The sequence below is a fragment of the Salvelinus sp. IW2-2015 genome, linkage group LG4q.1:29 (genome assembly GCF_002910315.2).
Source record: "Salvelinus sp. IW2-2015 linkage group LG4q.1:29, ASM291031v2, whole genome shotgun sequence".
Lineage (NCBI taxonomy): Eukaryota > Metazoa > Chordata > Actinopteri > Salmoniformes > Salmonidae > Salvelinus > Salvelinus sp. IW2-2015.
In genome coordinates this window covers 468,005-492,269 of record NC_036842.1, presented here as the reverse complement: position 1 = coordinate 492,269, position 24,265 = coordinate 468,005, and the positions used below count along the sequence as shown (strand labels likewise).

The 24,265-nt window shown below is 44.4% G+C and overlaps 1 protein-coding gene across 1 annotated transcript in view; it reads right to left on the bottom strand.

The window, feature by feature from the left end:
- LOC111961212 (collagen alpha-1(XXVII) chain B-like) overlaps positions 1-24,265 on the bottom strand; it is a 210,349-nt gene that overhangs the window by 176,490 nt on the left and 9,594 nt on the right. The window contains 2 exon segments of the mRNA XM_023983294.2: positions 15,008-15,061; positions 20,562-22,021. Of these exon segments, the coding sequence (XP_023839062.1) occupies positions 15,008-15,061; positions 20,562-22,021 (1,514 nt within the window).

Below are 24,265 nucleotides of genomic sequence, written 5' to 3'. Positions count from 1 at the left end.
CTGGGCCAACAACAAATGTAGAATTACTGATGCTAGCAAAGGATGTGCTCGTGGAAGAAGAACAACTTGTGTCGTCGACAGGTGCAGGTGTAGTACTGCTGGTAATAGCAGTATGTGTCTTTTCAACCATTTATCCTTTTTCGAGCAAACGGAATGAGCAGCGGGTACGCTTGGCTACATACGGATCGTTAGTGGAATTCCCGCGAGAGAGTAACGGTTAATGTGATTGGATGTTAATTATTTGACGAGGCTACCTGTATGACATTGTGTTGTCATTTCGCTGAACAATAGATGGTTTAATTGTATTTTTTGGCAATGAAACAAGGCTAACCAGGCGAGGAGAAAAAAAACTCACCCAAATGAGTTTTTGGACAATATAAATGGACTGTTGTGTGTACCCGTACTCCCGTTTGGGAATACCTGGTCTACAGGCTATTGTTGGAATCAAACATTTGTATCTATACAGTAGCAAATTGATAATGGGATCCAGTTTCTCCCTATCTTATGGGAAACAGACGTTAGCTTTTTAAATTCTGAAATCCGGCAGTAAAAGTGACATAATCCACCCCTGGAGGACTGACTCCATTTGATAACTACTCTTTATGTATTATTTATTTTTGCACCTTTATTTTACCAGGGATGACATAATGAGACTTGTGCCCTGAACAATACAACACAAATACATCCTTTATACACAAAAAATACTAAAACACAGTCATGGGAAGCACAAGTAAAACATCCCAAATCACCTAGAATAACAGTTACATTCCTCCACAAATAAGTCCCCAATCAATACTCTAAACTGCCCGAACAGCACATGCCCCTCTCTGTGCTGTCGACATGTGACACACACACACACACTTCCTCTCTCTATCCATATGGTTGTGGGCCTTTGAGGGGTCCCCAACTTCTGACTGAGACACTTTTTTCGCTTGACCCCGAGCCCTCCCTCCACGTGGGGTCAAAGGTCAATTGTGTCAGAGTAGTGGCCGGAAAAAGAGTCACAACCGGTTCCAGAGTGGGGTCAGTGACTTTCGCTGGGGTGAGGTACAGTAAGACGATTCAGCGAACACGTTATTGATTCAGAGTACTAGACCAGCACACACCCCAAAGTCACGTCAAGTCATTCTTTGTCCCATGAAGGGAAATTAATTTTGTTTGGGCTGGAATTGATAATTCATGAAAGCCCATTTGCCAAAGTTTAAATACAGACATGAGAGACTAATGAAAACATAATACTACACCCCCCCCTCTTTCTATTCTCTCAGACACCTCATAAATCCCATCTCTGATTCCTCCAGGGAGAGCCTCAGTGCCCTTTTCTTATACAAGCAAGAGATTTCAAGTCACTAAGGGTGTGTGGCCTAGCTAGGTCTGCTACTTGATATAATTCAGAGCCCACTAATTTTTGCCGCACACACACACTCACACGCACACACACACACGCACACAATGCAGAGTCATTGTCTAGCTGCTGTCGGTAGGCCCTTTCTTTAGCTAGAGGCTTGTTACAGAAAGGGTGGTGTAGCCTTCAAATGTTGAATTACATGCCTCAAATAGGCCAGCAGTTCAACTCAGTTTTGGTAGTATTAGTTGGCACCATTGGTTCTAGCCATTGGCACATGAGACTTGCAGTTGGTATTGTACTGTATGCATGCCATCTTATTGTCTCTCATCTCACATGGCAGGTGTCAAATTAGGACAATTCCAGGGCGGGGCACGCAGCTAGCTAGAGGCTACTGGGATACGAGACTGAAAACCGCAACCTCTGAACTGGGAGCCAGGGCGTCAACGGTGGGAACTTTGGTAACAATGAAACCTACTCCCTGAGATTAGCACTTGCTCTAAAACTGGACAAACTTAAAGTGTTCAAATAGGTCCAAATGTTTCAAGTTCTGGGAGTGTCTACCTACCGTTCAGGTATAAAAATATTACTAGTGCCCTCTACTTCAGCTGTAGGCCTTTTACAATACCACACGGTATATATTTTCAACCTCAATGTAAAATACATTTAGTTGGTTTTTAAATGTGAAAGACTAACGTCCTTCTTGTTTCCGATACCCAAACAATGTATAGAATATAGCACATATTTCAGGCTGTCATATTTTAATAGGGCAAGCAGTAAAGATGGTTTAAATTGATACAACATATTGTAAAGACAGTTTGAATGTACTGTATATGGCCAATATAAAAGTAATTCTGTATGAACTGGTGCCAAAAAAGCACTCCCCACTACAAGGGGAAGCGCCATTACTAACACCAGACGTGTGTGTGTGTGTGTATGTGTGTGTATGTGTACAGGATCCAAGGCACCGTTTTAATTACAGAGCCCACTGTCGTTAGACCAGAGGTGTAATTTACCCTCTGGAGGCTCAGGAATAGTTTTCACTGCATTTGCCCCCTCTGCCCTCTCACGCCACCGTAATACACCAACAAACACACACACACACATACAGGCAAACACACACACAGAGAGAGAGACAAGGGTCCAAAATGCTTTAAAGCCATGCTTCATAAAATCATTCTCTAAAGCCAAAATCCACCAGCTTGTAGAGCTAAATAAATCATGTGGTATTCTTACCCTATAAAGAGGGAAAATATAAGAACGCCAGTATACAATTTTGGATATTATAATAATAACAACAATACCTCAAATATACTGATCATGTAAAGTGTTGGTCCCATGTCTCATGAGCTGAAATAAAAAGATCTCCGAAATCCTTAGACAGATGCACCTTCTGCTGGGGACAATAAAAGGCCACTCTAAAATTTGCAGTTTTGACACACAACACAATGCCACAGATGTCTCAAGTTTTAAGGGAGTGTGCAATTGGCATTCTGACAGCAGGAAGGTCTACCAGAGATGTTGCCGCAGAATTTAATGTTAATGTGGTGTACGGGAATTTGGCAGTAAGTTCAAACGGCCTCAGAATCGCAGACCACGTGTAACCCCCTCCAGCTCAGAACCTCCACATTTGGCTTCATCACCTGCGGGATCGTCTATGACCAGCCACCCGAACAGCTGATGAAACTGAGGAGTCTGTGACTGAGTTTTTCCTCACAAAAGGGCTCTTTCTGATTGGCTGGGCCTGGCTCCCAAGTGGGTGGGCTTATGCCCTCCCGGGCCCATCTATTGCTGCACCCCTGTCCAGTCATGTGAAATCCATAGATTAGGGCCTAATGAATTTAATTCAATTGACTGATTGACTGTAACTCAGTAAAATCATTGAAATTGTTGCATGTTGCGTTTATATTTTTGTTCAGTATATAGTAACAACAATTAACAAGAAGAAACAAGAATTACTAACAAAAAATGATGGCTCCGACCAAACTATTCTATTTTGTTATACTTTTGCAGTTTATTTTTACTTTATTTTGACAAAATGTATCGGCTATAATTTCATAGAACCAGCAATAACTTTTGAACATCAGATCGGCAGTTAGTTACCTAAATTCTGGCTTCAACTTTGAGTCATCTGCCCAGGACTCTTTCTGTAATTCTGACCCAATTTTCGTGGTATCCAAGAGGAAACACATGTGTTACAGAGGCAGGAGAGGGTGAAGGGAAAACTGGCTACTTCTTCCCTGCATTTTATTGGCCAATAACACTTTATAATAAGATGATGACCTCCGATCATGGATTTGATACCAACGGAACTCTCGTAACTGCAATATTCTACCTCCCAAGTGAGTTTTCAGCTGTTATTGTGAATGTTGTATACATTCCACCACAGTACAAGAAAAATAACAAGCTGGCACTTAACGAACTGTACGAAGCTATAAACAAGCAGGAAAACCTGGACCCGGGGGCTGTTTTAATTTTAATTTGGCGTCATTAGGACAAGTGATGCCCAACTTCCATCAACACGTCTCCTTTGCCCCTAAGGGCGATAAAGTCCTACACCACTGTTACTCTACCCACAAGCAAGCATACACGGCCCTCCCTCATCCCCCATTCAGCAAATCAGATCATGACTCCATACTCCTGCTTCCAGTTTACAAGCAGAAGCTCAAACAGGACATACCCGTGACTCGTTCTGTTGACAAATGGTAATCAGAATCAGAGATTATGCTACAGGACTGCTTCGCTAGCGGTGATTGGAATATTAAATCAAATCAAATCAAATGTAACTATAAAGGAATATGTTTTGAGACCGTGCCGATAACATCGACAAGCTAACCACCTCCGTCACCGGCTTCATTAGGAAATGCGTCGGCGATGTTGTCCCACAGTCAAGGTTAGTTGCTTGGGATAACACTGAGGTTGGCACTAAAATAAAGGACAGGGCTACTGCACACAGGGCTATCGCAGACAACCCTGAGGCTACGGCTGAGAACAGGAACAAGTACCAGAAGTCTCGCTATATTCAGCTGGTCTACAAAAACGAGCAGCGATGAAGTAAATCTCTCTTCCACTTTGAGCCATGAGAGATTGACATGCATATCATCAACGTTAGCGCTCTATGTACTTGTAATTAGGGCCAGCCCTGCTGCCCTGTTCTGAGCCAAATGCAATTTTCCAAAGACCCTCTTTGTGGCACCTGACCACACTATTGAACAGTAGGCTAGGTGTGACAAAACTAGGGCCTGTAGGACCTGCCTTGTTGATAGTGTTGCTAAGAAGGCAGAGCAGCACTTCATTATGGACAGACTTGTCCCAATCTTAGCTACTATTGTATCAATATGTTTTAACCATGACAGTTTAAAACCAGGGTTACTCCAAGCAGCTTAGTGACCTCAACTTGCTCAATTGTATCTGTTCAAACAGCATGTTTTCCAGAAGTTTACTGAGAGTTGGTAACAGGCTGATTGGTGGGCTATTTGAGCCAGTAAAGGGGGCTTTACTTTTCTTGGGTAGCGGAATGACTTTTGCTTCCCTCCAGGCCTGAAGGCACACATTTTCTAGTAGGCTTAAATTGAAGATATGGCAAATAGGAGTGGCAATATCATCTGCTATTATCCTCAGTAAATTTCCATCCAGATTGTAAGACCTCAGAGGCTTGTCATTGTTGATAGACAACAATCATTTTTTTACCTCTTCCACACTCACTCTGCAGTGTCTGGCTGATCCTCATTACACACCACAGACCAGCAAATATTCTTTACATCAACATTAGAATCACTACAAAACTTCTTGCATGACCTCTTATACACTATATTAAGCCCAGCCTTTGGAACTTTGGTGTTCCTAGATATGCCTACTATATTGTGATCACTACATCCAATGGATTTGGATACTGCTTTAAAGCACATTTCTGCAGCATTAGTAAAGATGTGATCAGTACATGTTGATGATTTCCTTCCTGTGCATTTTGTAACTACCCTGGTAGGATGACTGACAATCTGAACAAAGGTTATCTATAAAAGTGATGCCAACAGAGCTACAGTAATCTTTTAGCCAGATGTGCAATGCCAGTAGCCTGCTGAATGGTACTGGGTCGGAAATAATTGGCCACATTTTGGACTCATTCAATGCTAAAATCAGTTCTTTAAAATCCATTTTCAGATGTTCCAAGCTAGCCCTCCTGATGTTGTTTGACCCCACATGGACTACGACAGCATCAGCTCCCGGCATCTGTCGTAGAAAGGTCAGAAGCAGCCTTGTAATGTCCTGTACACCAGAGCCGGCTGTAGTATATGTGGTAGAGACCCCTGGGCTGGAGTCAGGGTAGAGGATGAAGGAGCAGGAATCTCTGGAAGCAGGTGGGCGAAACTCTTGGTCAGCAGGGTGGGATCCCCCCAAGCCATTTCAGCCCCATTCACCTAAGACCGCTGCCTTGCGCTGGGCTTACGGTGTGTGACGTGCCTCCAATGGGATGCAGGATCGATAACCGTGGCATCCGCCAGCTCCTCATAAAGCGTCCTTGCTTTATGAGGGGGGGGGGGGGCAGGTGAGATGGGAGGGGAGAGGTGACTTCACTAGGGAGGGGTCTCTGCAGGGCAGCTCTGGCCAGTCAGTCAGAGAGTGGCAATATTGTGGCGAGGCAGTGGCACAACGACCAGGCTAAGGAGTAGAAAAGGAAAAGGTCTTAGAGGGGGACCTATCCAGGATGCTCTGCAATGTCTCAATTTGCTTCTGGACGTCCAGCTCAGACATATAATTCCTCAATAAGCTGACAGTTTCCACATTGGAAATTTGGCTGGCCAATATTATCCAGAGAACTGTGCGAAATAGGTGCAGCTCCTACATGGGATGGAACATTCACCATAGTCTCTGAACGGGGTTGCTGCCAATCTTGAAAAAGTCAGTTTCCCCGTGTGGCAGAAAGTGGTAGACTCATTTTGGAACAATTCTGTTAAAATCCACACAAATAAAATAGGTTGTCAAAGAATCAGCTAAAAGTTAATCAACCCACACAGTGTGAAAGTCAGTTAGATTGAATCACACAGTTTGTAGGATCACTACAGTCATGGGCAGCAAGCTAGAACCCAACCACAGACTCGAAACCAGCCAGTACTAGGACCCACAAAACACAACCAAGGCACAAAACTCACCAGCATAACAACAGCAAGGAGAGCGCAGTGACTTACTCAATACAATTGAAGGCTAGGTTCCATCAGCAATGCAATGGAGGCTGTGTTACCAGTATGATAGCCAGGAGAGAAGCACCTTGGAGGAATGTAGTTTCCAGTACAGGTCGATGGAAAGCAGGGAGGGTGGCAAGAGCTACACCGGGACACGGGAGAGTCAAAAAGAGTCAATCCAAGAGTTCAAGTTTGGCAGCAGTCCAAAAATATATAGCGCACAATGTCAAGTGGAAGGATGAAAGCAACAGTAAGCAGGTGTCTGCTCAGATAATGCCCCAGTGCAGAGTAGGGTGCCCAGATATATCCAAGAAGGCCACAAGAGTTTCAGCAGACCTGTTTTGTATGTCTCCTTAAAAACTCTGTATGCAATATTGCACTATTGTCCAATGTGTTCACAGCCAGATGAAACAAAGGTAAATGTAGTGTCATACCCAAGAGGATTCAAGGCTGTAATCACTGCCAAAGGTGCTTCAACAAAGTACTGAGTAAAGGGTCTGAATACTTCTGTAAAAGTGAATACTTATGTAAAAATGTATTTTTTAAAAACGTTCTTGCTTTCTCATTATGGGGTATAGTGTGTAGATTGATGAGGGAATAAAAAATAAAAAATCAATTTTAGAATAAGGCTGTAACGTAACAAAATGTGGAAAAGGTCAAGGGGTCTGAATATTTTCCGAATGCACTGTGTCTACCTCTATCACTCCAGTATCCCTGTACATTGAAACTATGGTGTTGGAACCGACCCTATATATACACAGCAGCTTACTGACTTCTCGTGCTCTTCTTATTATTTAGTTTTATTTCTCGTGTGTTTTTGTTCAACCTTGTGTTATTTTTTAGTACTACATTGATATTGATTACTGCATTGTTGGGTTTAGAGCTTGTAAGAAAGGCAGGTCACTGTGTCTGCGCACGTGACATTAAAACTTGAATTACCATAGAAACCATAGATATAACTACACCAACACAACATACAGTTATAAACAGCATAATTGTAGTATCAAAAACGTAAAACGCTCAAACGCTTTGCCTGGCTTACTTTAACTGGTCTCATCAGGGTTCAGCACAAATCAATAAAGACGTTAAAAGACTGCGTCTCTGATTTCACCAGTCCTGCCAACTGGATGCCCTTGTGCCATGAAACACGTTAGCCCCATTGGGGACTGCACAAATGTCAGACTTGGAGAAGGAACATGGAGTTGTTTTTAATAGCTTGGAGAATATTACAGTCATGTTCCACATGAGAGTTGTCCATACCCATTTTAAAAATTGGGATTACAGAGACCTTTAAAACCGTTACAAGTAGATCTTTCACAATTCTGTGACCAAAACAGCCTCAACTCTCAGCTCAGTGGAATACATGCTAAATATCCAAATGCCTACTTGGTACCCTCTCCAGTTTCAAGCCTATCCTACATGTACATATAGTACAATTGACCCCTGACAAAAATGTAATGGTTTGGTTCTGCACTAACTGTGCGCACTAAACCGGAGTATACAATTGTCAGGAGGATATTGCACATATACAGATTTTGAACTTATCCAAATTGCACTAACCAGAAGTTGACTGTTACCTGGGCCCAAGCCTGTAAAGGAATTTGTTCAAGCTGTTGATTGATACAGTGCATTCGGAAAGTATTGAGTCACCTCCCTGACCAAGACCCTTCTCCCCCGATTGCTCAGTTTGGCCGGGCGACCAGCTCTAGGAAGACTCTTGGTGGTTCCAAACTTCTTCCATTTAAGAATGATGGAGGCCACTGTGTTCTTGGGGACCTTCAATGCTGCAGAAATGTTTTGGTACCCTTCCCCAGATCTGTGCATCGACACAATCCTGTCTCGGAGCTCTACGACCTCATGGCTTGGTTTTTGCTCTGACATGCACTGTCAACTGTGGGACCTTATATAGACAGGTGTGTGTTTTTCCAAAACATGTCCAATCAATTGAATTTACCACAGGTGGACTCCAATCAAGTTGTAGAAACCTCTCAAGAATGGTCAATAGAAACAGGATGCAGAGCTCAATTTCCAGTCTCATAGCAAAGGGTCTGAATACCTATGTAGGTTTTTCAGTTTTTTATTTGTAATAAATTTGCAAAAATGTCTAAAAACCTGTTTTCACTTTGTCATTATGGGGTATTGTGTGTAGATTGATGTGGAAAAACATATTTCATCCATTTTAGAATAAAGCTGTAACGTAACAAAACGTGGAAAAAGGGAAGGGGTCTAAATATTTTCCAAATGCAGTGTACATTTTCTCCCAGACTCCTGGATATACATTTTGGAGCGTAGCATATGCAAATGAATACAGTCCACACTCAAAGGCAATTACTCAAATTTGTTTAATTGTGGAGTATAGTCTAGACCAATTTTGTACAAAAGACATCTTAAATCAGTTTTGTTTTATGTTTTTCTGCCATGCGTAATATGTCATATGTATTGTATAATGGCACATGGTTTTTTCGGGCCTATGCATATGCATGTTTTTGAATTAATCCTCACCTTAGAAAGCGCTGTCCATTTCGTTGTGTTTGAAACAACATCCACAATGACCATGTTTTGCACTCAGTTTCAACCTGCTGTTGAACTTCTTTCTTCAAACTGATCATCGCAGTGAGGTGAGCTTTAAAAGCAGCATACTGTTTTGATGATGTGTTTGATGTGATTTAAGATCGCATTTTCATTGATGTCAGAGTGGTTAGAGGAACAATAGAGCCCTGAGTACCAGGCCATTAGGGCCTGATTGTCATTAGCAAATTGGGTACGAACAAAACAAAGAGTGCATAAGAGAAGATTACTGTGACTCAACAGTCACGTGAAATTTTACTGCGATCATGGCACATGACTGCCGGAGTGATGGTCATATGGTCACTGCAACAGCTCTAGTAGTATTCTACTATGGTATTTCAGAGTGTCGTTGACTAACCTAGAAATTAACAACAACTATCTAAAGTGAGGAATGCTAAACCTGCAGTGTAAAATTGGGTTACCGATTGATTATTTCAGCAATCAACAACAAGAGCTTATCTTTCAAATGGAAACCATTCCTCCATCTGGCCTGAGGGTGGTGTTGAGTGTGTTCTGCAGTATGCACATGTGGCGAGCGGCGAGAGACTGGAAAGGCATTTGTTTTAGGGGGGAGTTAAGAGGCAGCTTTTATATGTGCAGGTGTGAAACGTAAGCCCACAGAGGCAGCCTTACTGTGCTTCAGAGCCCTGTATAAAACTCTTTATATTTCTCCCTGTGAGGGTCATGTCTTCTGCACAATATTAACAGAGCTGTGTGTGTGGTGCGTACGTGTCTGCCTGCATAGATGTGAGCAGGTGAGTGTGCACGAGCGTGAGCAATGTGGTGAGGAATTTACTGTATAGGATTTCTGTGGATGCCTGTTTTGTTTGAAGCGCAATGTCAACCAGCAAGGGAGAGAGTGGTCAGACAGCAGTGTTTGAGGGGAACATATAAATTAGCTTAAGCCTGCCCGCTCCCTTCCTCTCTCCTCTGTGGTGCCTGGTGTAGATCAGTGTTGGCTGTCTGAGGGGGCGAGGGATGTCTGTGTATATCCCCGTTTCTCTCTCTGAACCACACTTCAGCCACCCTTGGCCTCGATAAGGTGCACCTTCTCTATATGAGATGGATTACAGGTGGCAGTTTTGCTACATGCTGAATGTATCTGGCTGAAACTGACGTGCCCTGCTACCACAGACAAGGTGAGAGGGCTGGTGGGGTTAAAATGCCCTTAATTAGATGCAGACAAAGAGGACTTTCTGCTATGGAAGTAAGAGGTGTTTCCCTCACGTCTCTCTCTCTCTCTCTCACACACACACAAAGAGTTACCTAACACACAGATGCACACACACACACACACTGTATACACTATGGCTGTCTGTGTCTTGATCACAACAGTAAAATGCATGATACTGTAAGCTGGATCAGCAAGCATTTTGCCTCTGTCCTTTGCGTTTGCTAGCTCACAGTCAGATGCGCTGAGGAAGTTTGACTGACTTTAGAAAATCTAATTGTCCAACCTTTCCGCTTGTCGTTGTGGTGACTCGTTGACAGCAAAATTCGAGCTACGTCACCCGTACGTTTGTAAATAAAGACACTCGCAAAATATAGGCAAAAAAGGCGCCGCTAGCTATCTAAAGCTAAGGTAGGGATTGTCGTTACGAATTAGACTAACTATGCCGAAAAGAAAGTGTTCCACTAACACAGAAGAACAAAAGAGATGGAGTTCACAAATATACTTGAACAAGATGGAAATTACAGTGAGTGTTAACGTTTGATAACAACCTACCTTAGCTAGCTAGAATACACATGTTTAGCACATTACATGTTTCCACTCCACAAGCGCCAAAGTTCATATAACTAGCTAGCTACCGTTAAGAAATTATACATTATCTTGTCATTTAGAGGTAACGTTAGTTTAAGTCAAGTTAACTTCTCTAGGATAGGGGGCAGCATTTTCACGTTTGGATGAAAAGCGTGCCCAGCGTAAACTGCCTCCTACTCAGTCCCAGATGCTAATATATGCATATTATTAGTATTGGATAGTATTGGATAGAAAACACTCTGAAGTTTCTAAAACTGTTTGAATCATGTCTGTGACTATAACAGAACTTATTTGGCAGGCAAAACCCCGAGGACAAACCATTCAGATTTTTATTTATTTTTTAGGTCACTCTATTCAATGTGTTTTCATTGGGAATCCAGATTTCTAAGGGACCTTCCTGCAGTTCCTATCGCTTCCACTGGATGTCAGTCTTTAGAAATTGGTTGAGGGTTTTCCTTTGAGAAATGAAGAAGTAGCCATGTTCAGAATGAGGCTCCAGTGAAGTGTACTGTTTGTTAGAGGCGCGTGACCAGAAAGCATGCTACACATTGTTTTCCTCCGGTATTGAACACAGATCATCCCGTCTTCAATTTTATCAATTATTTACGTAAAAAAATAACTGAAGTTGTATTACAAAAGTAGTTTGAAAAGTTTGGACAAAGCTTACAGGTAACTTTTGAGATATTTTGTAGTCACGTTGTGCAAGTTGGAACCGGTGTTTTTCTGGATCAAACGCGCCAAATAAATGGACATTTTGGATATATATATAGACGGAATTAATCGAACAAAAGGACCATTTTTGATGTTTATGGGACATATTGGAGTGCCAACAGAAGAAGCTCATCAAAGGTAAGGCATGAATTATATCTTTATTTCTGCGTTTTGTGTCGCGCCGGGAGGGTTGAAATATGATGGTCTGTGATTGTTAGGCTGGCGGTGCTATCCTCAGATAATAACATTGTTTGCTTTCGCCGTAAAGCATTTTTGAAATCTGACACGTTGGCTGGATTCATAACAAGTGTAGCTTTAATTTGGTATATTGAATGTTGTGATTTCATGAAAGTAAATGTTTTATAGTAATTTATTTGAATTTGGCGCTCTGCATTTTCACTGGATGTTGCCAGAAAGGACGCTACCGTCCCACATATCCCAGAGAGGTTAATTCGCTGGCGAGCTGACTTGAAAATGTAGCTAGCAACTGTCACCCAGTTAGCCAGAACACTGAACAGATTGCCGATTGTGGCTTTCTCTGGGACGGACATGCTCACAATCCTAATATGCCAAATGTATTTTTTCTGTAGGAGAATTGTCAGAACCTTGACAGACTCGATGTAGAAAGAAAGGAACACTGTGCCACTTCACTGTATCACAAAATGTGAGTACTCATCTTTGATAGGACTGACACAGTTGTTATAATGCTGTGCAAAGTTGATATGATGTTCATAAACATATTACGTTTATTATTATGTGTATTTTACACATTGACATTTATGGACTTGCGAGAGACGCAAAATGAATCAGAGGAGAGACAAGCAGCTGTCTCCACAGTGGCTGAGGTGAGTGTGACCTATTATATATATATATACAGTGGGGAGAACAAGTATTTGATACACTGCCGATTTTGCAGGTTTTCCTACTTACAAAGCATGTAGAGGTCTGTCATTTTTATCATAGGTACACTTCAACTGTGAGAGACGGAATCTAAAACAAAAATCCAGAAAATCACATTGTATGATTTTTAAGTAATTAATTAGCATTTTATTGCATGACATAAGTATTTGATCACCTACCACCAGTAAGAATTCCGGCTCTCACAGACCTGTTAGTTTTTTCTTTAAGAAGCCTCCTTTCTCCACTCATTACCTGTATTAACTGCACCTGTTTGAACTCGTTACTGTATAAAAGACACCTGTCCACACACTCAATCAAACAGACTCCAACCTCTCCACAATGGCCAAGACAGAGAGCTGTGTAAGGACATCAGGGATAAATTGTAGACCTGTACAAGGCTGGGATGGGCTACAGGACAATAGCCAAGCAGCTTGGTGAGAAGGCAACAACTGTTGGCACAATTATTAGAAAATGGAAGAAGTTCAAGAATGACGGTCAATCACCCTCCGGTCTGGGGCTCCATGCAAGATCTCACCTCGTGGGGCATCAATGATCATGAGGAATGTGAGGATCAGCCCAGAACTACACGGCAGGACCTGGTCAATGACCTGAAGAGAGCTGGGACACAGTCTCAAAGAAAACCATTAGTAACACACTACGCCGTCATGGATTAAAATCCTGCAGCGCACGCAAGGTCCCCCTGCTCAAGCCAGCGCATGTCCAGGCCCGTCTGAAGTTGCCAATGACCATCTGGATGATCCAGAGGAGGAATGGGAGAAGGTCATGTGGTCTGATGAGACAAAATAGAGCTTTTTGCTCTAAACTCCACTCGCCGTGTTTGGAGGAATAGAAGGATGAGTACAACCCCAAGAACACCATCCAACCGTGAAGCATGGAGGTGGAAACATCATTCTTTGGGGATGCTTTTCTGCAAAGGGGACAGGACGACTGCACCGTATTGAGGGGAGGATGGATGGGGCCATGTATCGCGAGATCTTGACCAACACCTCCTTCCCTCAGTAAGAGCATTGAAGATGGGTCGTGGCTGGGTCTTCCAGCATGACAACGACCCGAAACACACAGCCAGGGCAACTAAGGAGTGGCTCCGTAAGAAGCATCTCAAGGTCTGGAGTGGCCTAGCCAGTCTCCAGACCTGAACCCAATAGAAAATCTTTGGAGGGAGCCGAAAGTCCGTATTGCCCAGCGACAGCCCCGAAACCTGAAGGATCTGGAGAAGGTCTGTATGGAGGAGTGGGCCAAAATCCCTGCTGCAGTGTGTGCAAACCTGGTCAAGAACTACAGGAAACGTATGATCTCTGTAATTGCAAACTAAGTTTCTGTACCAAATATTCAGTTCTGCTTTTCTGATGTATCAAATACTTATGTCATGCAATAAAATGCAAATGAATTACTTAAAAATCATACAATGTGATTTTCTGGATTTTTGTTTTAGATTCCGTCTCTCACAGTTGAAGTGTACCTATGATAAAAATTACAGACCTCTACATGCTTTGTAAGTAGGAAAACCTGCAAAATTGTCAGTGTATCAAATACTTGTTCTCCCCACTGTATATATAGCTAGTTCTGGATGCCCCAATTAAGTGAATGTGTTTTTGTTAAGGTCTCTGATGTGGCCCACTGGTAGACTGGCATTATACATCATTGTATGTTATTACCAAAGTCAACTAGTATTTCTCCCGGTCTCTCTCTGTCTCTATTTCAATCTCTCTCTCGTTGTCTGTCTTTATTCATCTCTCTTTTTATACCCCCACCCCTTCTCTCTTTCTGCACCCCCATCTCATCTCACTCGCGAGAGCAGAGTGTATCCTTGATATGAGAACAGAAGGTCTCTGATGTGTCCCGTGGGTAGATTGGCATTATACATCATTGTATGTTATCCAAAACAGTTAAATACATTGTTATTACCACAGGATTAACTAGTCTCTCTCTCTATCTCTACCACCTCTGTGTTTAGAGGTTTTGTTAGGCATCCTGTCAGATAGGTATTCTTTTCAAAGGTCTCTTTATGTGAGTTTTCCTGTTTATGCCTGGGGGTTCGAGGTCAACGCTCTCAGCCCTACACTTATTAGGGTCAATCTGACTGCAATGCATACGAAGGGTGGGGTGGTGTGTCTGAGTAGCAGAGCCCCTTTTACCTCCTTGGGGTGGTGATTAGTGTGTGTTTGTTTGGACCTCTGATGCAGTGGCAGCAACCGTCATAACAGACCACGTTAAACAGCAGACACGAATGCACACAGTAAGCCAAGGAATATTGATTTGATTTGACTAGTCAACATATCTTATTTGCTTATATGACCAGTTCCATCACTATACCCACAGAACTCTATTTCAGAGCAGAGATCTGAGATCTGGTATTTCTATGTTAGGTTAGCAGGCCTGGGGATGGAGGGGGGAGAGGGGAAGAGAGGTAGAGGGGATGTATAAGGAGAGAGGTGAAACAGGTTGGCTAACAGAGGGGAGGAGACAGACACTCAAACAAACAAACAACACTGGGGACAGGGAGATGAAATAGAGGCTTACCTGAGGACCACTCTTCCCTGGTGTGCCTAACTTCCCTGGTGGTCCTGGAGGGCCCTGGAAGGTGGGAGAAAAAGCACACACACATTGTTTTGTTTTGTTTTAATGGGGAAAAAAAGATATACAGTACCAGTCAAAAGTTTGTGCACACCTACTCATTCAAAGGTTTTTCTTCATTTTTACATTGTAGAATAATAGTGATGACATCAAAACTATGAAAAAACACATGGAATCATGTAGCAACCAAAAAGTTTTTCAAAGTAGCCACCCTTTGTTTTGATGACAGCTTTGCACACTCTTGGCATTCTCTCAACCAGCTTCATGCGGAATGCTTTTCCAACTGTCTTGAAGGAGTTTACACATATGCTGAGCACTTGTTGGCCCCCACACCATCACACCTCCTCCTCCATGCTTCACGGTGGGAACCACACATACGGAAATTGTTTGTTCACCTACTCTGCGTCTCACAAAAACACGTCAGTTGGAACCAAAAGTCTAAAAGATTTCCAACGGTCTAATGTCCATTGCTTGTGTTTCTTGGCCCAAGCAAGTCTCGTCTTCTTATTGGTGTCCTTTTAGTAGTGGTTTCTTTGCAGCAAATCGACCATGAAGGCCTGATTCACGCAGTCTCCTCTGAACAGTTGATGTTGAGATGTGTCTGTTACTTTAACTCTATGAAGCATTTATTTGGGCTGCGATCTGAGGTGCAGTTAACTCTAATGAATTTATCCTCCTCATCAGAGGTAACTCTGGGTCTTCCTTTCCTGTGTCGGTCCTCATGAGAGCCAGTTTCTTCATAGTGCATTATTGTTTTTGCGACTTGAAATTTCTTGGAATTGTCCGGATTGACTGGCCATCATGTCTTAAAGTAATGATGGACTGATGTTTCTCTTTGCTTATTTGAGCTGTTCTAACCATAATATGGACTTGGTCTTTTACCAAATAGGGCTATCTTCTGTATTCCACTCCTACCTTGTCACAACACAACTGATTGGCTCAAATGCATTAAGGAATGAAATTCCACAAATTAACTTTTAACAAGGCACACTTGTTAATTGAAAAGCGTTCCAGCTGACTACCTGTCAAGAGGTGAGTGCAGCTGGTGCATCGAAGTCAGGCAGAGGAGAGCAGAGATGAGTGGACAAAGCACTTTACTAAGGCAATCAATTGCACAGAACGCAACTGCGTCACAAAACAAATGCCCAACGAACCAGTGAGGCAGCACAAAGTACAAAAACACAAGTACAAAGTACAGGCTGCCACAAAGCACGGGTAATAAAATAAACCCGGCGCAAACCAGCCGGAAGCGTGCCAACCTCAACAATAAACAATCCCACACAAAGATATGGGGGGAACAGAGGGTTAAATACACAACAAATAATAAATGAGGGAAATGGAAACCAGGTGTGTAGGAAAACAAGACAAAACAAATGGAAAATGAAAAGTGGATCGACGATGGCTAGAAGAACGTTGACGCTGACCGCCGAACGCCGCCCGAACAAGGAGAGGAAACGACTTCGGTGGAAGTCGTGACATACACCTTATTTCTGATCAATTTGATGTTATTTTAATGGACAACAAATGTGCTTTTCTTTCAAAAGCAAGGACATTTCTAAGTGACCCCAAACTTTTGAATGGTAGTGTATGTAAAACATCGGACAGACACCCATCCAGTGCATTCTGAAAATATTCACACCTCTGGACTTTTTCCACATTTTGTTATGTTACAGCCTTATTCAAAAATGTATTAAATAAACACCATACACCATAATGACAAAGCGAAAATCATTATTTAATTTTTTTCCAAAAGTATAAAAAAAAACTGACGTTATTTACATAAGTATTTCATATACTTTGCTATGAGACTTGAATTTCAGCTCAGGTGCATCCTGTTTCCATTGATCATCCTTGAGATGTTTCTACAACTTTATTGGAGTCCACATGTGATAAATTCAATTGATTGGACATGATTTGGAAAGGCACACACCTGTCTATATAAGGTCCCACAGTTGACATTGCATGTCAAGAGCAAAAACCAAGCGAGGACGTCGAAATAATTGTCCGTAGTGCTCCGAGACAGGATTGTGTCGAGGCACAGATCTGGGAAAGGGTACCAAAAAAAATTCTGCAGCATTGAAGGTCCCCAAGAACACAGTGGCCTCCATCATTCTTGAATGGAAGATGTTTAGAACAACCAAGACTCTTCCAAGAGCTGGCCGCCCGGCCAAACTGAGCAATCGGGGGAGAAGGGCCTTGATCAGGTGGGTGACCAAGAACCCGATGGTCACTCTGAAAGAGCTCTACTCTTTGGAGATGGGAGAACCTTCCAGAAGGACAACCATCTGTGCAGCACTCCACCAACCAGGCCTTTATGGTAGAGTGGCCAGACGGAAGCCACTCCTCAGTAAAAGGCACATCACAGCCCGCTTGGACGGCCCCAGGGAGACTCTCAGACCATGAGAAACAAGATTGTCTGGTCTGATGATACCAAGATTGAACACTGTGGCCTGAATGCAAAGCGTCACATCTGATGGAAAACCTGGTACCATCCCTACGATGAAGCATGGTGGTGGCAGCATCATGCTGTGGGAATGCTTTTCAGCGGGAGACTAGTCAGGTTCGAGGCAAAGATGAACGTAGCAAAGTACAGAGACATCCTTGATGAAAACCTGCTCGAGTGCTCAGGACCTCAGACTGGGGCGAAGGTTCACATTCCAACAAGACAACGACCCTAAGCACACAGCCAAGACAACGCAGGAGTGGCTTAGGGACAAGTCTCTGAATGTCCTTGAGTGTCCCAACCAGAGCCCGGACTTGAACCCGATCAAACATCTCTGGAAAGACCTGAAAATAGCTGTGCAGTGACACTCCCCGTCCAACCTGACAGAGCTTGAGAGGATCTGCAGAGAAGAATGTGAGAAACTCCCCAAATACAGGTGTACCAAGCTTGTAGCGTCATACCCAAGAAGACTCGAGACTATAATCGCTGCCAAAGGTGCGTCAACCCAGTAGAGTAAAAGGTCTGAATCCTTATGTAAATGTGATATTTTAAGTTTTTTCTTTTTAATCAATTTGCAAACATTTCTAAAAACCTGTTTTTGCTTTGTCATTATGGGGTATTGTGTGTAGATTGAGGGGGGGGGGGAAACAATTTAATACATTTTAGAACAAGGCTGCAATGTAACAAATGTGTATATGGTCAAGGGGTTTAAATACTTTCCGAAGGCACTGTACGTACTCACTGTGAGTCATTTTGTTCAATGTGTGTGATCTTATGTTTAGCAGATGTAGTTAAAACATGTGAAATCAGCTCAGTTCTGTATGGGAGAAATTCTGCTTGGGAAATATCCTGTGCCTGTGTTGTTATCATAATGATTAGCAGCGCTAGTTCAAACATCTGAAAACAGACACCGTGGTGTGTATGTGCTAGAGAGATTGAGATGTTTATTAAATCAGTTCTTTTGAGTGAACATTCAACTCAAAAAGGAGCCCATGGAGATGTTTTAAGATTGCTTGCAAGGTATTCAAAAGAATTCGCCATCGGCTTGTAGGTGTTGGAGGAGGATGGCGTTGGGGAAAGCACAGAGACAGAGCTGAGCCCCGACAGATGGTTCATCGCCCCTTGGTACATCTTCTTCCTGGCCTGGTTCATGCCGTCCCCTGGTCTTCTCACCAACATCCAGCGCTCCAAGGCGCACCTTCACTCTCTGCCCTGTCACTCCATCTACCTCTGTATATCTATATTTACTGTAGGGTGCCACGTGTGATGGCAGCATCCTGGAAAGACACTCTACCAGCTGGTGTGAGGAAGTACTCCTTGAGGTTGTTGGGCACGTCTATAGCAACTCTGGTTGCCGTCATGTTCCTTGGGTCCAGGAAGCTGGTGTCCTCTTGTACCACCTGCCTTCACTCTCCTGGTCACAGGTCCCCAATGGGTGTGGAGTGGTCAACAAACGTGGGGTGGGTGTCCCATTGTGATGACTCTGTTGTCTGTGATGCAAAGGCAGTTGTGGAGGGCCACGCATGCCTTCACAATGGTCTCAGCTTTTTCTGGACCAACCTCATGGGCTCGTCCCAGGATCCTCCATCTTGCAGCAAGGAATCCAAAGGAGTTCTCTAAAACTGGCTAAAACTCTACTCTGGCTCCCCCTAGTGGATATCCACTACACACGGCTCCTCTTGCTTGGTAAAACACTCTGGTTCCCCCTAGTGGATATACACTACACAAGGCTCCTCTTGTTTGGTAAGCTACTCTGGATCCCCCTAGTGGATATACATTACACAAGGCTCATCATGCTTGGTAAGCTACTCTTGCCCCCCTAGCGGACATACACTACACAAGGCTCATCTTGCTTGGTAAGCTACTCTGGCTCCCCCTAGTGGATATACATTACACAAGGCTCATCATGCTTGGTAAGCTACTCTGGCTCCCCCTAGTGGATAAACACTACACAAGGTTAATTTTGCTTAGTAAGCTACTCTGGCTCCCCCTAGTGGATAAACACTACACAAGGCTAATTTTGCTTAGTAAGCTACTCTGGCTCCCCCTAGTGGATATCCACTACACAAGGCTCCTCTTGCTTGGTAAAATACTCTGGTTCCCCCTAGTGGATATACACTACACAAGGCTAATTTTGCTTGGTAAGCTACTCTGGCTCCTCCTAGTGGATAGACACTACTCAAGTCAGACTTGCTCCACTCTGGGTGGAGCTCAACAATGATGTGGACAAAAGTGCGTTCTGCACCCAAAAATCAAGCTCCGCCCATGCACGCACGTCGATCGACGGAGTGAACCTTGCAGTGACCTTTAGCCTGCAGTGGCACTATGACTCCAGCTAGCTTGCCCCACTACCCCAAAGCTAAACCCTAGCAGCGTTTCACTTCAAACAAGGACACTGACATGCTTTGTACTCTGTACGTACCAATAGATTTACATTTGATGTTGTTGTGTTTTGAAAAGCAGAAGAGGACAGTAAAGACAAACTGAGAAAAATAAGAGACATTTGAACAAAGAAACTTTGTGAACCACGTCCATAATGTTCTCTCTCCATCTCAGTCTCTCTTTCTCTCTTTTGTCTTCAGTCATCCTCCTTTCTCCCCCCACTTTCCACTGTAGACATCTGGTCATATATACACTGAAGGTTCTCTGATCACAGACCCAGCCCTCCCCCTCTCCACTGAAAAGGGGGGGAACCTTCTCTACCTGGGCTGGCAGAGCTTTGATGAGTCTGTGTTTCCCCCATATTCCCTCAGCGGAACGTCACTGAGCCTCGATTGTTCACAGTGAGGCGGGTTGGAGGGATAGAGGTCTGTAATCAGACTGGAATAGAGTCTGGGAGAGAGCGTAAGAGGGGAAGGGGGTAGGTTGAGGAAGAGAGGGCTCACATATGCGCCACTTTCACCAATCCAGTTCAATAACTCAACCTGGCACACACTTCCACCTCGCACATACTCACTCACGCACACATGAAAACACATATGTACACTGCCTTTGTGCGCTAAATACAATCTCTTATGCATCCCCAGTCGGTAGGAAAGAGTATTAAGAGGCTCTTACCGCAAGGCCTGGTTCACCCTTTCGCCCTTGAGGTCCTGGCAATAGTAGAGAAAAATGAGTTGGCTCCACATCGTACGTCTGCCACCAGCCCGTGGTGGGGAGGTTAAAGGGTGCATAGGTGGGTTTGGTGGGCCGTTGGGTGACAGGTGCATTGGTGGCTTTGGATAGCTTTGGATTGGCAGGTGCATTGGTGGCTTTGAATTGGCGGGTGGCTGTGACTTTAGGCTGGGCTATTGTCTTTTTGGCTGCTGTAGACTGTGGTTTCTGTGGTAGTTTCTTTGGCCCGGGGCTGACTGCCCCCTGGGCTAGAAGGGCAGAGTCTGGCTTCTTCTTGGTAGGCTTGGCCGCAGCAGTGACAGAGGGTTTCTGCTTTGCCTCCAGCCCCAAGGTGGTCTTCTTGGGGCTGCTGCTGCGAGAGGTGGGGTTGGCTAGGATGGGCTTGGGAGGGGTGGGCTTGAAATTGGCAGGCTTAACAGGGGTGGGCTTGACATTGGCGGGCTTGATATGGGTGGGCTTGGGGGATTTCTGAGTGATGGTGTAGGTTTTGGGGGAGGAGGGAGGGGCAACTCCATTCCTGAGTGGTGCTGTAATGGTCTCGCTCTGAGCCTTGGTCGGGAAGGCTAGCCCAGGCCGTGTCGTGAGTAGCATCACAGTACCAGGCAGGGGAGAAGGAGTGGTCCTAGGGGTGGGCTTTAGCAGGATGGCCGGCACCACATATCTAACAGCAGAGGCAGCCGCAGTGGCGCTCCTTGCTAGGTTCATGACCATGGGCTTCCTGTTCAGCTCGGAGGGAGCTGGCGGAGCCAGGCTGGCCGTGATGTTGGGGTCTCGGGTTAAGAGGGGAAGGAGGGGCGCTATGTTTGGCCTGTAGGTGTCACCCTCCCTGCACTGTTTCTTAATGTACCTGCAGTAGTTGTGAGCTGCCTGGGAAGAGGGGATCAGGTCAAACTGGCAAATGGCACCCTCGAACTGCACCGAGCCCTGGCCCATCTTCCCGAGCAGGAAGGAGCTCTCAGGGTCCAGGCCTTCTCTGTCGCCCGAAGTCAAGTCTGCGTGAACGCTCTGCTTCCCACAGGCAGAGTACAGAGTCACCCTCTGGTCACGGATGTCCAGAGCCAGGTGGTGCCACTGGCCATCGTGTAGGTCGTAGTGGAGTGGGACGGCGCTATTGGGCCCTGTGTGGAGGACAAGCTGCCCCGGGGCCAGCTGCAGGCCCAGCAGGAGCTGGCGGCGGCCGGTGAGCACGGTGAAGAGGAAGGCGTTGTTGACACGGTGGGAACGCACACTCAGAAGCAGCGCCAGGTTGGGCCAGTAGGACGGTGGTATGACTGAGCGGGCAGGGGCCTCCACACGTGCCTGCTGGGTGAGGATGACTCCCGATCGGAACGGAATGACCCCCGGACGGATGGAGCTTGATGTCTTCTCTCCCTTGAGCCCCAGCCTCTGGAGGATGTCCACATCTGCAAGAGAGCAGGACAGGTGTATGATTAGAGTGGCCACGCACACGCACACAGACTGAAGGAAGAATGGCACTGGGAGTAACCGTTTTACGGGCTGCTGACCAGTTATACTATTTTGTGTTTTTTTTGCGCTGATTTTAACTGTTTTTGTACATAATGTTTCCGCCATCGTTTCCTATGACCGAAATGATCTTCTGGACATCAGAACAGTGATCACTAACCTTGATTTGGAGGAAGAATTCTACTTCAATAACTCAGCTGCGCAGAACATACCGCTGACCTGAGACCAGGTCCTAATCCAAGACACCCGGAAGAGGAAAAGCAATATATAGAGGCCGACTTGGGGGCACCCTGATGAAACTACGGCGGCGATTAAATAAAATGCCTCTACCCTCTGTTCTATTGGCGAATGTACAATTACTGGAGAACAAACTAGACTGGCTCTGTTTGAGACTATCTTATAAATGGGACCGTAATACCCTATGCTTCACGGAGTAGTGGCTGTACGAGGACATGGTTAATATAAATCAAGCTGTTTTTCTATGCATCGACAGGACAGAATGGCAGCGTCTCATCAACTAATGGGCGGGAGTATGAGTCTCTTTGTGAACAACAGCTGGTGCGCAATCTCTAATATTAAGGAAATCTCAATAGTAGACCATACTATTTACCAAGAGTTTTCATCTATATTTTTCGTAGCTGTCTACTTACCACCACAAACCAATGCTGCACTATGACTGCACTCAACAAACTAAACTCAGCAAAAAAAGAAACCCTGATTTCCTGCAAGACGGGAATGTCAGAGTTCTGCCATGGCCAGCGAAGAGCCCGGATCTCAATCCCATTGAGCACGTCTGGGACCTGTTGGATCGGAGGGTGAGGGCTAGGCCCATTCCCCTCAGAAATGTCCGGGAACTTGTAGGTGCCTTGGTGGAAGGGTGGGGTAACATCTCATAGCAAGAACTGGCAAATTTGGCACAGTCCATGAGGAGGAGATGCACTGCAGGTATTAATGCAGCTGGTGGCCACACCAGATACGGACTGTTTCTTTTGATTTTGACCCCCCCTTTGTTCAGGGACACATTATTCAATTTCTGTTAGTCACATGTCTGTGGAACTTGTTCAGTTTATGTCTCAGTTGTGTAAATATTTGTATGAACGTAACAAGATTCAACATGTTAAGTTTACTGAAAATAAATGCAGTTGACAGTGAGAGGACGTTTCTTTTTTTGCTGAGTTTATATATATATATAAATATCAGAACATTAACCGTGTGTAAGTAGATACGTGTGTAGGTAGATGTCGAAAGATAGATACAAATGATTTGTTGCAAGTTGGGGAGGGGGAGGTTCACACCTAGCTCAGCTATTAGACAATTCTTTAGTAAAGGTTGAATAGTCTATTGTTCAGCTAATAGCCCATCCTGCTACGCTTGTGAAAAACAAATAACAATACTTTTCCCCCTTTCCATATGTTAAAGATTCCAATTGATAAAGTGTTTTTAGCCACAATCGGCACCAACCCCAATTAAAACTCCTCCACGTCTCCTGATGTACTGGCCTGTCTCCTGGTAGCGCCTCCATGCTCTGGACACTACGCTGACAGACACAGCAAACCTTCTTGCCACAGCTCGCATTGATGTGCCATCCTGGATGAGCTGCACTACCTGAGCCACTTGTGTGGGTTGTAGACTCCGTCTCATGCTACCACTAGAGTGAAAGCACCGCCAGCATTCAAAAGTGACCAAAACATCAGCCAGGAAGCATAGGAACTGAGAAGTGGTCTGTGGTCACCACCTGCAGAACCACTCCTTTATTGGGGGTGTCTTGCTAATTGCCTATAATTTCCACCTGTCCACACTTCACAGAAGTGTGATTGACTTGGTGTGATCAACATTGTGTTGTTTAAGTGTTCCCTTTATTTTTTTGAGCAGTGTATAAACGCAGCATGTAAAATGTTGGTCCCATGCACACAAAAAGCGTATTTATCTCAAATTTTGTGTCCAAATTTGTTTACATCCCTGTTAGTGATACTTTATCCTTAGCCAAGATAATCCATCCATCTGACAGGGGTGGCATATCAGGAAGCTGGTTAAACAGCATGATCATTACACAGGTGCAACTTGTGCTGGGGACAATAAAAGGCCACTCTAAAATGTGCAGTTTTGTCACAATTCCACAATTGTTAAGGGAGCGCGCAATTGGCATGTTGACAGCAGGAATGTCCAGCAGAGCTATTGCCGGA